The sequence below is a fragment of the Stegostoma tigrinum genome, chromosome 1 (assembly GCF_030684315.1).
Source record: "Stegostoma tigrinum isolate sSteTig4 chromosome 1, sSteTig4.hap1, whole genome shotgun sequence".
In the NCBI taxonomy this organism is placed as follows: domain Eukaryota; kingdom Metazoa; phylum Chordata; class Chondrichthyes; order Orectolobiformes; family Stegostomatidae; genus Stegostoma; species Stegostoma tigrinum.
The window spans coordinates 57171217-57185743 of record NC_081354.1 but is presented as its reverse complement, the minus strand read 5'-3'; the positions used below and the strand labels follow the sequence as shown (position 1 = coordinate 57185743).

The following is a 14527-nucleotide window of genomic DNA, read 5'->3' as shown; positions in this document are numbered from 1 at the left end:
GTTATATACTTCAGGTGGTTTGTAAGTCGTTACAAATGATTTGGGAGTGCAATGTGATGACAAATACTTTCCAAACATCTAGGGAAATATGAAGGATTTTATACAGGGGAATCTTATTACCTTCTGGTTTAACGTAGGAGCAGGATCAATTTTGGAATCCTTTCTCAACGGCACCCGAAGTCCACCCGCCTGCTCAAGGTAGCCAATTAACCGCTGCCAGCTAACAGGGCTCCTGAAAGCAGGGTGCTGAGTGGCTGCCTTCAGAAGCCCCATTTAATTAGGGTCCCTTAATGAGGGATGCTCTGAAGATTACAAAAGGATTACAAATCAGCATGAAGAGTGATCCCCACTCCACAGGATGACCTTCAGCCACAGCAGTGGCCCACTGGCATTCAGAATGAAGGGAGACCTCGCTGGCTCCTCATTCTGCTGGGGCCAGGAAGCAGCCTCCACACATCTGTCAGGCTTTGGCATCATGTTTCAGCATGTTTGTAATGGAACAGGTAAACGGTCTGTAGGGGAAGTGGTGTGTTTGGACTTTCAGGAGGTTTGCAATTAGGTCCCACATTGGACTCCCATGAACAAAGTTAGAGTGGATGGGATAGCAGATAAAATGTTGTCTTAGCGGCAGAAAGCACAGTAATAAATAGCAGGCTGTGAGAGATTACTGGGTTACTGCAGCAATCTCTACTTGGACACCGACTGATTGCAATCTATATCATTGATTTCAATCTGGGGAACAAAAGGTAATATTTCCCAAGTCTGCAGAATTTACAACATTTGTAGATGTTACAAAGCTAGGTGGAAATTTGAGTTGTAAGATGGATGCAAAGAAGCAAAATAATTTAGGCAGAGTGAGTGGGAAGAACATAGATGAAATTTGATGTGGATGAAGTGTTTTTCTAACTTGCAGCAGAGGAAGAAAAGGGGACGCAGTATCTTAAATGATGAAAGATTGAGTGTGTTGATGTTCAAACAGACATTCATGTCTCGTACATAAGTCACTGAAAGCAAATATGTAGGTGCAGAAGGTAATTAGCATGTTGGCCTTTATCACAGGAAGAATTAAATACAAGAAGAAAGATGCCTGACTTCAAGTGTATAGAGACGTGGTGAAACCACACCTGGGTATTATGTGTAGTGTTAATCCCCTTATTTCAAGGGGGATAGACTTGCCTTAGAGCTAGAGCAGCCAATGTTCCTCTAGACTAATTTCTGGGATTGTGGGATTGTTCTGAGGAGGGGGTGAGACAGGGCCTGTATTCTCGAGAGTTTAAGTGGAATGAGAAGTGATCTCACTGAAACTTACAAAATTACTAAAGGGCTAGACACAGTAAATGCAGATAGACACTTCCATTGAGTTTATGGGTTATTTCATGTGTGGAGATAGAGTAAGGTTAGGTTAGGGTGGCAGTGTTCGAACCAGGAGACAGAATGTCAAGTTTGGAGTGAGACTGAATTGGAACAGACATCAGCGAAGGGGCAGGGACCACATGCAAGTTCCCATCCAAACCACACACCATCCTGACTTAAAACTATATGGCTGCTCTTCATTGTCACTCAGTTAAAACCCTGAAACTCCCTTTCTAACAGTTTTATTGTAGCAGATTATGGGTTGTAGCAGTTCAAGGTGGCAGCCCATTACCATCTTTCCAATGCCGATTAGGATGGACAATGAATGATAGTCTAGCCTGCAACACTCAAATTCCATGAATGAATAAAAACTGCAGTGAACTTTTGAAATTCTTTATCCAAGGGCTTTGGAAGCCCAAAAATCGAGTATGATCAAGGCAAAGGTCAATGCAGTTCCAGATACTAATGACATCAAGAGATACTGAGATAATACAGGAAAATAGCTTCTCCGGTAGATGATCAGCCATAATCTCAAACAGCAGGGCAGATTGGAGGGGCTGAAAGGCCTATTCCGCCTCTTTCTGATGTTTACTCAGAGGAAATTTCTGCCCGACTAGTACTGGGCTTCAGCTAGCTGAGGAAGAGTTGGGTGTTATCAGCAGGCATGTGAAAACTAAAACTGTGCAAGATAAGGTTACTGAGGGATAACACGTCAATGAGAAATTGGAAGGCAGCCTTTCCTAAAATGAGATTTCCTGAAGATCCCTGCCCCCACCAGGGCCACTCGTGCACTGGTAGAAAAGCACCCAAAGTATGTAGTTAAGCCTTCTCACAGATTTTAGTAATGAAAGCATGATCCTGACTCAAAAGAATAATTAAGACTTTTTAGCTGTAATCTTTAAAGCTATAAAATAACACTAACAATGCACCAATCCTAGTCAAATAACATATTGCCTAACAACATGGAAGACTAACATACATAGCTTGGGCATACCTGTACTTCCGTCGAATCCTCCCACTGCATACAGCATTCCATTCAGTACTGCTGCTCCCAGAGTGCTCCGCCTGTCCTGCATGTTGGCATTGCTCATCCACTGGTCCTTGACTGGATCATACGAATCAACTGTTCTCACTCGTAATGAACCATTAAACCCTCCAACGGCATAAACCAACCCACCCATATACATCACACCTGCAGGAGACAAAAATGTAAGTCAACTCTTGGTTGATCAACGCTCTTCTCTGTAGCAAACAACTGGCCCAATTCACTGAAAGGCTGCATCAAAACAAGGCAATTTCATTTCATTTTCCTCTTCATTGTATTTTATAGAATCCAAAAACTTCATTGTGCTGTGGAACAAAACATTAATTCGGTTTAAGTTGTGGTGGATTAAGATGGAAAGTCAACTTTGACTTCATTTCATCCTCTAGCCTTTTTCAACAAAATTCAAAACTGCAGAGACAACTTGGCTTCCTCACTCAGTCAATCGTGTTCGGTGTATTAGTTGTATAAATAAATATTTTGCATGACAGATTTTACAAAGGTTCAGAAATAAAGGAGGTCTGACCAAACATAAGTCTCAAAATCAAGGTAGTGCATGAGAAGATCTTCTTGCTTACTTCATTCAAAGGTCTACCTTATTTTCAGGAAGAACAACTGGCCCCCTAATTAAGAAGTGATCTTTGCCACATTCTCAAATAGTCATGTAAGAACTTGTTTGCAAAATAATTAAGCGTTTAATGCTTAACCAATTATTAGTGTTTAAATTGTACAGCAATTTGTGGCTATTTACTCGATACCCCTCCTTAACATAAATTGTTGGACAGTTGCTCCACTTCACTGAGCACCAAGTGGAAACAACAGCTCCACCATCCATCTTTGAAAGTTAATGAATTGCTGCATTTGCACGATAGTTTCAAATAAACTCAGGCAGGTCCTTAAACAGCAGAAATCTCAATCAAAAAAGTACCGACGTTCCTGCAATGCCACTCAACCTCTCTGGCCAAGAAATGGAACAATTAAAACTGTGGTCTTCATATTCATAGAATACAATCATCAATGAACATTTTTCTTGATTACTTTTTCCTTCACTTGCTTTCAGTTTTGAACCCGATTTAAGTGTTATTCACCCCATTATTCCAGACGGTCCAAGTTCCCAGAAATCCTTTTGGCTGTTATCAGCTCACACTTCCAATGCATAAACATTCTGTGATGAAGCCCAAGCAGAAAACAAAGTCAAGCTGTGCACACTCCAAGGTCTCACCAAATGTGCCCACTTAGTTATAGTTTTCAGCAATGTCTACCTCACACACTAACCTGCATCATCAGTAGGAAGCAATGAAGTTTCTCACTGAATTACTTTACAAGATTCACCAGAACATATTTGTTAAAAAATGAGAGATTCAATATTTTCCCTTTGTATGCTCAAGAAGATTATCATTGAAGGATGTTATCCTGGAGGATTCACTGAAAGCACCATCTACATGTATTAACAAAATTCTGACGAGCTCATGTCTTCTGGCCAAAGCCAAAGGGGGAAAGATTTCATGTAGCACTTTTCACAACCATTAGCTGCCTTAAGATAGTGTTTTGTAACTGGTATGTAAAGAATCTGATTACTGCTGTAGTACAGGAAAATATGAAAGACAACTTGCACACAGCACGGTTCCACAAACAATAAGACAATGATCAGATAATCTGTTTTAATGATGTTAGCTAAGGGCAAAATACTGCCAGGAATTTTTACATGCATCTGATGAGGCAGATGGGAACTCAGTTTAACGCTTCGTCCAAAAGCCAGCACAGCATTCCCTCAATACTTAACTGGAGTGTGTCAACCTATATTTGTGTTCAAAGCCTTGTTGGGGAACTTGATCATGACTGACAATTTACAGCCAATTAAGGCAGAATCATGTAATTTTTTTTCCTCCTTAAAGTTATGTCAATTTGAAAATTAAGTCACTGTATTTAAGACTACCAGAAATAGGAGCAGAAATTAGGCCATTTAGCCCATCAAATCTGCTCCGCCATTCAATCATGGCCGATAAGTTTCTCAACTCCATTCTCCTACCTTCTCCCTGTAACCTTCGATCTCCTTAATAATCAAGAACCTATCTATCTCAGTCTTAAATACACTCAATGACCTGGACTCCTTAATCTTTTGTGGCAATGAATTCCATGGATTCACCACTCTCTGGCTGAAGTTTCTCCTCATCTCTGTTCTAAAAGAGTCTTCCTTTTACTCAAAGGCTATAACCTCAGGTCCTAATCTCTCCTATTAATGAAATCATCTTCCCAGATCCACTCTGTCCAGGCCTTTCAGTATTCTGTAAGTTTCGATTAGATTCCCCTTCATCCTTCTAAATCCGTTCAGTACAGACCCAGAGTCCTCAAATGTTTCTGATACGTTAAGCCTTTCATTCCTGGGATCATTCTCGTGAACCTCCTCTGGACCCACTTCAGGGCCAGTACATCACTCCTGATATATGGGGCCCAAAATTGCTCACAATACTCCAAATGTGGTCTGACCAGAGCCTTATAAATACTCAGTAGTACATCCCTGCTTTTACATTCAAGTCCTCTCAAAATAAATGCCAACATTATATTTGCCTTCCTGACTACTGACACAACCTGCAAGCTTACCTTAACAGAACCATGGGCTAGACTCCCAAGTCCCTTTGCACTTCACATTTCTCAGTTTTTTTCACGATTTAGAAAACAGTCCACACTTCTACTCTTTCTACCAAAGTGCATGACTTTACGCTTCCCGATGTTGTATTCCACCTGCCACTTCTTTGTCCTAACCTGTCTCGATCCTTTTGCGGCCTCCCCACCTCCTCAATACTACCTGTCCCTCTACCTATCTTTTGCAAACTTAGCCAGAATGCCCTCACTTCTGTCATCTCAATCATTAACATAGAAAGTGAAAAGTTGTGTTCCCAACACTGACCCTTGTGGAACACCACTTGTTACCAGCTGTCATCCCGAGTAGGACCCTTTTATCCCCACTCTCTACTTTCTGCCAGACTGCCAAATTTCTGTCCATGCTGGCAGCTTGCCTCTACCACCGTAGGCCGTTATCCTAGTCAGCAGCCTCCTGTGTGGCATCTTGTCAAAGGCTTTCTGAAAGACCAAGTAGATAACATCCATTGGCTCTCCTTTGTCTGACCTACTCATTACCGCCTCAAAGAATTCTAACAGATTCATCAGGCATGACCTCTGCTTGATGAAACCATGCTGACTTAACCCTATTGTACCATGCACTTATAAGTATTCAGGTACCTCATCCTTCACAATGAACTCCAAAATCTTACCAATGACCAAGGTCAGGCTAATTGGTCTGCAATTTCCCATCTTTTGCCTTTCTCCCTTCTTAAACAGTGTGGAGACAGCGGGGTTACATTCAAGATTTTCCAGTCCTCTGGGACCCTCCCTGGCTCCAGGGATTCCTGAAAGACCATCACTATCTTTTCAGAAACCTCCTTCTGGGGTGTAGTCCACCTGGTCCAGGTGATTTATCCACCTTTAGACCTTTGTTTTTCTCACACCTTCTCCTCACGGTCACCTCTGACCCCGATTCTCTTGAATCTTTGGGATGTTACTGGTGTCTTCTACAGTGAGGACTTGTTCAGTTCCTTTGCCACTTCTTTGTTCCCCATTACTACTTCTCCAGTGTCATTGTCCAGCAGCCCAATGTCCACTTTTATCCTTTATGCATCTAAAGGAACTCTTGAAATCTCTTTTATATTACTGGCTCGCTTACCCTCATTTTTAATCTTCTCCCTCATTTCTTTTTTAGTTGTCCTCTGTTGGTCTTTGTAGGCTTCCCAATCCCCTTCGTCACATTATATGCTTTCTCTTTTGCTTTTTTGTATAGTCTGTGATGAAGGTAGGACAAGGCAATAGCTCAGGTCATGTCTTGCAATTGCTCAGACCTTTGAGTATAGTATTTGGGATATTATGTACAGGACATTGGTCAGGTCTCTTCTGGAGTACTGTGTCCAGTAACTGGTCTCCCTGTTATAGGAAGGATATTACTAAGCTGAAGAGGGTTCAGATGAGATTTACCAGGATGTTGCTGGAAATGGAAGATTTGAGTTATTAGGAGAGGCTGGGACTTGTCTTCACTGGAGTGTAGGAGGTGGAGAGGAGACCTTTTAAAAGTTTGTAAAATAATGAGGGGTTTAAATAAGGTGAATGGCTGGTGTCTTTTTCCTAGGGCGGGAGATTTCAAGGCTAGCGGGCATATTTTTGAAGTGAGAGGAGAAGGATTTAAAAGAAGACATGAGGGTGATTCTTTTAGCACAGAGAGTGGTTCATGTGTGGAATGAATTTCCAGAGGAAGTGGTAGATGGGAGTACAGTTATAATGTTTAAAAGCACATAAGTAAGAAACTTTTAGAGAGATACAAGCTAAGAGCAGACGGGCAGGACTAGTTTAGTTTGGGATTATGGTCGGCTTGGACTGCTTGGAGCAAAGGGTCTGTTTCTGTGTTGTATGCCTACAATTCCACAGTTAAATCACCTTGAATTACTAATTATGGGATAAATCTAAACTGTAGTTATTTTAACGTAGATACATTTTTTTTCTTTTTAAGAATGGGTGCAGCACATCCACAAACTGACAAGAACTATAACAAAAACACAGCTATACTATTTGGTCAGGAGTTCCATGTATCAATAATTTCAGTTTACTTTTTGGCCCATGCAAATCAGAGAACTATTTATAAACCTTTAGGAGTAATGTCAGCTTTTCTATAAACTTTGTCCTACAAGCTTCAACTTTTGATATCTGTTACCAACATAATGCATTCCCAAGACTTGTACTAGGACACTACGGCAGAGTTAAGGTCCCTGTACAACAGACCTTAAGACTTCCCCCCCACAGTGGTCCAGCCGCAACTTTCCCCTCCAAAGTGGTCGAGAACACCCTTGACCGCATCTCCCGCATTTCCCGCAACACATCCCTCACACCCCGCCCCCGCCACAACCGCCCAAAGAGGATCCCCCTCGTTCTCACACACCACCCCACCAACCTCCGCATACAACGCATCATCTTCCGACACTTCCGCCATCTACAATCCGACCCCACCACCCAAGACATTTTTCCATCCCCACCCTTGTCGGCTTTCCGGAGAGACCACTCTCTCCGTCACTCCCTTGTTCGCTCCACTCTGCCCTCCAACCCCACCACATCTGGCACCTTCCCCTGCAACCGCAGGAAATGCTACACTTGCCCCCACACCTCCTCCCTCACCCCTATCCCAGGCCCCAAGATGACTTTCCACATTAAGCAGAGGTTCACCTGTACATCTGCCAATGTGGTATACTGCATCCTCTGTACCCAGTGTGGCTTCCTCTATATTGGGGAAACCAAGCGGAGACTTGGGGACCGCTTTGCAGAACACCTCTGCTCAGTTCGCAACAAACAACTGCACCTCCCAGTCACAAACCATTTCCACTCCCCCTCCCATTCTTTAGATGACATGTCCATCATGGGCCTCCTGCAGTGCCACAATGATGCCACCCGAAGGTTGCAGGAACAGCAACTCATATTCCGCTTGGGAACCCTGCAGCCCAATGGTATCAATGTGGACTTCACCAGCTTCAAAATCTCCCCTTCCCCCACCGCATCCCAAAACCAGCCCAGTTCGTCCCCTCCCCCCACTGCACCACACAACCAGCCCAGCTCTTCCCCTCCACCCACAATATCCCAAAACCAGTCCAACCTGTCTCTGCCTCCCTAACCTGTTCTTCCTCTCACCCATCCCTTCCTCCCACCCCAAGCCGCACCTCCATCTCCTACCTACTAACCTCATCCCACCTCCTTGACCTGTCCATCTTCCCTGGACTGACCTATCCTCTCCCTACCTCCCCACCTATCTTCTTTTCTCTCCATCTTCAGTCCACCTCCCCCCCTCTCCCTATTTATTCCAGAACCCTCACCCCATCCCCCTCTCTGATGAAGGGTCTAGGCCCGAAACGTCAGCTTTTGTGCTCCTGGGATGCTGCTGGGCCTGCTGTGTTCATCCAGCCTCACATTTTATTATCTTAACACTTTGTTTTGATTACATTTCTTAGCTCCAAATAATGAGATTGAGAGTTTGGGATCTACTCTTGGCCTTGATCACATAATCTAGGCTAAACAAAAAAAAATCAATTCAATACTGGGGGAGCAATATATTAACAGAAGGACCTCTCTTTCAAGTCTTTTAATTGAGACACCGCCGTCTCTTTTTTCTGGTAGTTCAGTGAAATTTCAAACAGAAGCAGACACCCAGTAACCCAGCCAACATTCTATCCTCCTTGTCAAAAATAAATCAACTGTTCATTCATCAGTTTCTGATCACATGGAGCAAAACAGTTGCCATCCATCACAATATAACAATGACAACGGCCTGTGCAGGATATGTTTTGTGAACTACAGATGTACGAGATTGGGCAAGCACTATTTGTAATGGTACTACTATGACAGTAATGTGGCAATCTTGGTACATAACAAAAAATCTTGTTGCAAAGCATTCTCAGCGTAGAATCAAAGATAGATCAATTCCTCTGATAAGGTGTTTATAATAATCCAAACAATCTAAGGTGCTTTACAGGAATGGTATCAGACAAAAACTGGATGCAAGAACAGTTAATAGGATAAGTGATCAAAACCTGGGTCAAGGAGATAGGTTTTCAGGGACATCACTTGGAACACTTTATATCTGAAGTCATGATTTTCAGGGGCAGCACAGTGGCTGTATGAAGTTTGCATGTTCTCCTTGTGTCTGCGGGGGTTTCCCCCGGGTGCTCCAGTTTCCTCCCACAGTCTAAAGCTGTGCAGGCTAGGCGGACAGGCCCTGCTAAATTGCTGATCATGTTCAGGGATGTGTAGGCAAGGTGGGATGCTCTGAGAGTCGGTGTGGGCTTGTTGGGCCAAAGGGCCTGTTTCCACACTGTAGGGATTCTATGATCTATAATATCCAAAACTGAGTATTAATCAGCACTTGTTTACCTGCTCTACACCTCCGAGAGGGAAGCTCCGCAACTTGGTACCAACGTTCTTCCGCAAAATCATAACACTCCACACTACGGATAGCTTTCGGCGCCTGGCCACCGACCACCACCAGCACCTGAAAGGTGAAATGGTGTTTCATTAAAGTTCTGCATTACACCTCAAGCGGCAGAAGAAATCAATTGTTTCATTATTTTACTTATGTAAGGAAAAATAAAACTAAGATCCAATACACCCATACTGTGAAAATGTGCTCATCCCTCAACTAAACTCATGCAGTTATTCAAAAAGCAAAGGAGGGGGGAGAAAAAGAGAGAAAAACAAATCTCTCAATCAATTGTTAGAATGAGGAAAACACAATATGTTACATTATTTTGATATGTAGTCTAAATGGTTATTAATGAAACTTGCCTTAATATCCTGCCCTGAATTTGTCACAAAAATTTATATGGCTTTCTGTAATAGAAGATGCAAGCAGTTATATCATCAACTTAGCCAATCTGGCAATCTACAGTATTATGATTTGATTGACTCCTAGATTGTTCCTGTGCATGAAACTCAAAAGAGGATGATATTTGGCTGACGCACTTACAGCTGGAGTAAAGAAAAAGGGGATTTGGTAGCAAGAATGTTATGAAATCTGAGTAGAGTCGTGTGAATGTGGCAATAACTAATGTGTTTGATTGCAGAGCTACTGAGGTATTGAGAATCACATACCTTTGGAAGACTGACTGGAGTTCTTAATCTTGTTCTGGTTGTTTTCATTAATGCACGTTGATCCGCTGGAAGCAAATGATACTTCATTGCTTCGATGAGGTAATCTTTGCATGCATTACTATTTTTAACCAATGTCTCCTCTTCCACTCTCTGTTAAACGAAACCAACAGTTTTTAAATGCTATAAGCAAGTGCCGAATAACATTTAGCACATTATTTCAAGTGTTTTTCCCTTTTATCAGATAAAAAAAGCTTGGTCAATAATCTTGTAAAAGCCAACACCACCTCCGGTTCTCCAAGAGAACACATGCTTCCTCTCTGTCACAGCTTATCAATACACTGTTAGACTGCTCTGTCTTGACCACACTGGCTCTAATTTTAAGGTGATAGATAGAAAAAGGCAAAACTGATTCTCATAATTTATTCCCCTAAAGAGACAATGATAAAGGTAACTAAATTCACCGACTTTATATAAAACAAAAGAACTGTATTGTGAACAAAATCCGGCTATAATTACTCAATTTTCAAAAATTACACCCACAATGATTTGGCCCTTCCAGACCACTTCCCTTCATACTGTAACGTTACCTGCACCAGGTATTCACGTGTAAGGAGAGGCAGCCGGACATTTTCCATCAATCGTGCCATGTGCTCCTGTCGGGGTTCCTTATCATGTTTCACCCACGAGATGACTGCTTCAAAAACCTGATTGAATTAATGATGGTTCAGTATGACTGTACATCCAACTGCTTCACACATGTGCAAGGGATAGATCAGTAACCCATTACAAATTCTCAGACCAGTGAGTTTTAAACCATCCTGTATGAGAAAAGGCTGGGGGTATACTTGTAACTGTACATCATGAACTCGCTCCCTTTCCTCATTTGAGCTAACTTCACTGGGTTGAGTCTGTAAAGATATTGTTTCATGGGTAACACATCCCGTGTATTTACATTATGTGTGGCCAAAAACATTTATCCTGGCATATTCACTCAAATACAGCAAGGTGGCTCAGTGGTTAGCACTGCTGCCTCACAACGCCAGAAACCAAGGTTCAATTCCAGCCTTGGGCGACTGTCTGTGCGGAGTTTGCACATTCTCCCTGTGTCTGCATGAGTTTCCTCCGGCTGCTCCAGTTTCCTCCCACAGTCCAAAGATGTGCAGGCTAGGTGGGTTGGCCATGCTAAATTGCCCGCAGTGTTTAGGGAGGTAGAGGGCGTATATTAGGATGGGTCTGGGTAGGATATTCTTAGGTGCAGTGTGGACTTGTTGGGCCGAAGGGCCTGTTTCCACACTGTAGGGATTCTATGAAATCAATTTATGAGTCTGTATTAGCTTTTTGTTAAGTCATGTTGATAGTTTTTTTGGAAAGTAGCTAAACATTCCATCAAAACTTTTAAGCTCCTCTGTATGATACAATTTGATTACAGGAAGACCAAATTGAGTTTTTAATTTGATTTATTTTTCAATTTTTCCAATATTTTATTGAATTACCTATTTAACTACTGTAAATACACTTTTCTCCTGACTATCTTTCCATTTATAAACTCTCTTTAACACAAACAGTACACATTGTGGATGTGAGTTTGCTCGCTGAGCTGGAAGGTTAGTTTTCAGACGTTTCATCACCATTCTAGGTAACATCAGTGAGCCTCCGATGAAGCGCTGGTGTTATATCCCGCTTTCTATTTATCTGGTTAGGTTTCCTTGGGTTGGTGATGTCATTTCCTGTTCTTTTTCTCAGGGGATGGTAGATTGGCTCCAAATCAATGTGTTTGTTGATGGAGTTCCAGTTGGAATGTCATGCTTCTAGGAATTCTCATGCGTGTCTCTGTTTGGCTTGTCCTAGGATGGATGTGTTGTCCCAATCAAAGTGGTGTCCTTCCTCATCTGTATGTAAGGATACGAGTGATAGTGGGTCATGTCGTTTTGTGGCTAGTTGATGTTCATGTATCCTGGTGGCTAGCTTTCTGCCTGTTTGTCCAATGTAGTGTTTGTCACAGTTCTTGCAAGGTATTTTGTAGATGACGTTCGAACAAGCAAAACGAATGTCATCTACAAAATACCTTGCAAGAACTGTGACAAACACTACATTGGACAAACAGGCAGAAAGCTAGCCACCAGGATACATGAACATCAACTAGCCACAAAACGACATGACCCACTATCACTCGTATCCTTACGTACATCTGAGGAAGGACACCACTTTGATTGGGACAACACATCCATCCTAGGACAAGCCAAACAGAGACACGCACGAGAATTCCTAGAAGCATGGCATTCCAACCGGAACTCCATCAACAAACACATTGATTTGGAGCCAATCTACCATCCCCTGAGAAAAAGAACAGGAAGTGACATCACGAACCCAAGGAAACCTAACCAGATAAATAGAAAGCGTGACATAACACCAGCGCTTCGTCGGAGGCTCACTGATGATGTTACCTAGAATGGTGACGAAACGTCTGAAAACGAACCTTCCAGCTCAGCAAGCAAACTCATATCCAGAACCTCAACCTGAGCTACAACTCATCTCAAAACTCACTAGTACACACATTTTCTTCCTTTCTGGAATATTCACTACATAATTCATATCATTGAGTTTTCTTTTGACTTGATAAGATCCTGTGACCCTTGCTTTTAATCTACACTAATGTCCACTGTTTGTTCAGCATTTCTCCAATATCTTTTGGGCAAATTTTAAAAGCTACTTCTATTTTAAAGTGCAAACCCTTTAACACCTTTCATCACAGGTCATCAGACCTGAAACAAGGCTCAGCCAAAAAAGTTTCAAGTCCAGAACCACAAAACAAATACAGAACGTAAGAAGTTCAAAACACTATCCAGTCCCAGATGGACACAGATCAAGCAACCTTCTGGGATTAATTTACAAGGTCTATGTTGAAAAATCTGTAGAATACAAAGAATTTGCAACTCACATATGTGAGCACTCATCAGTGTCTATTGACATCAAAGCACTCTAGGAACAATAAATACCTGAAATTCACCAAATATGAATAGATAATACAAGAGTGAGGAATGGAAAGTAAAAGCATACACTGATGGGAGGTAGAAAATGCAAGTAACATAGATGGAGTGTAATACCTATAAACAATATATTTCAGACAATAATTACAATTTACTCAGTCAGCCAGGTTTACTTTTCTCATCAGAATTTCCAGCTTTGTAACTTCATACTCACATTTAGATTGCTGTATAATGCAAAATGCAGACCAGTAACAAAGTAAAAGTGCTTGCTACTGACCTCAAAGAAAGCTGGCATATAGATTCGGTAATTAGTACAGAGTGGATTTCATGATTTCAGGCAACAATTTGCTTCTGACGCCCAAGAGTGGGGTACATCGAGCATCCAGTAACAATGATGCCATTGAACAAGTTAAGCAGCAATTAATATTGAAGAAAAGACACGGACAGCAAATCAATTGGTAATCTATTCTGATTATCTTCCACTTATTAATATTTTTACAGTGGACAAATAAATAATTGGGATAGATATTGGTAGAAGCTGATATACATATCACATATATAAAACCAAACTTTAAGACTGTAATTATTATAGTAATACCTCTGGTATTGTGACAATTGATATTGACTAATACAAAATTAAGTTTGCAGAGCCAGAGATAATATAACAAAAAGTATGAATATGGCGTTAAAAACCCAAATACATCTTTTTAAACAATAGGTTTTGTTTGATTTTTTAAAAGAATGAAACCAATAGAGTTACTGTGAAGTGAACGTCAATGATAACCTAGGAAAACAAACTTCCGTCGAGACCAGGAACATTTTTTGGAAAGAATGAATCTGAAAGTATAGTTATCTACTAAAACAATGATGCAGATTCCATGATTTAAAATACTTTTGTTTTATGATTTCAAACACCAAAACAAAACAAACACTAAATACTTAGTCACCTGTACCCTACAACCCACAATCAACATTAAACAAATTAACAGGCAAACTGTGGTCAATTATAAATGATAAACTACAAATTACATGGCAGGTACAACTATGAAATTGCAAATTGCCTCAATCTAACTTAGCATAAAAGGGCACGGTGGTAGGGTCCCTATCTCTGAGCCAGAAGATTGATCAAGTTGCAGAGATGTGTCATAAAACAATCGAAAAGGTTGACTAAAAGTGCTTAAAAATTTCAATAAAGGTGGTTCAAAATCTGTCTTCCCCAGGATGTATCTCAGCTCCTTTACTTCGAGTTAGCCTGATCTCCAGCTGACAGCAACAAAACAACTAAGCAAAATTCCACAGATTAAGTTTTTGTCAAAATGATACATGCTTGCAGAACTTCCTCAATTCTGCCTACAGTGGTTAAGAGGGTATAGATCCACTAATATCATTTTCAAGTAGCAGATATTGCTGCAGCAAGTGTATATTTTGTCAATTCTAGCTTCTGGATCTTGCCTCCACCACATCACTGGAT

General features: G+C 41.4%; 1 protein-coding gene across 1 annotated transcript in view; it reads right to left on the bottom strand.

The window, feature by feature from the left end:
- klhl2 (kelch-like family member 2) overlaps positions 1–14527 on the bottom strand; it is a 204751-nt gene that overhangs the window by 19328 nt on the left and 170896 nt on the right. The window contains exons 7-10 of the mRNA XM_059645733.1: positions 10657–10773; positions 10070–10219; positions 9353–9470; positions 2348–2545 (exon numbers count right to left, since the gene is read on the bottom strand). Of these exons, the coding sequence (XP_059501716.1) occupies positions 2348–2545; positions 9353–9470; positions 10070–10219; positions 10657–10773 (583 nt within the window). The remainder of the gene's footprint in view (positions 1–2347; positions 2546–9352; positions 9471–10069; positions 10220–10656; positions 10774–14527) is intronic.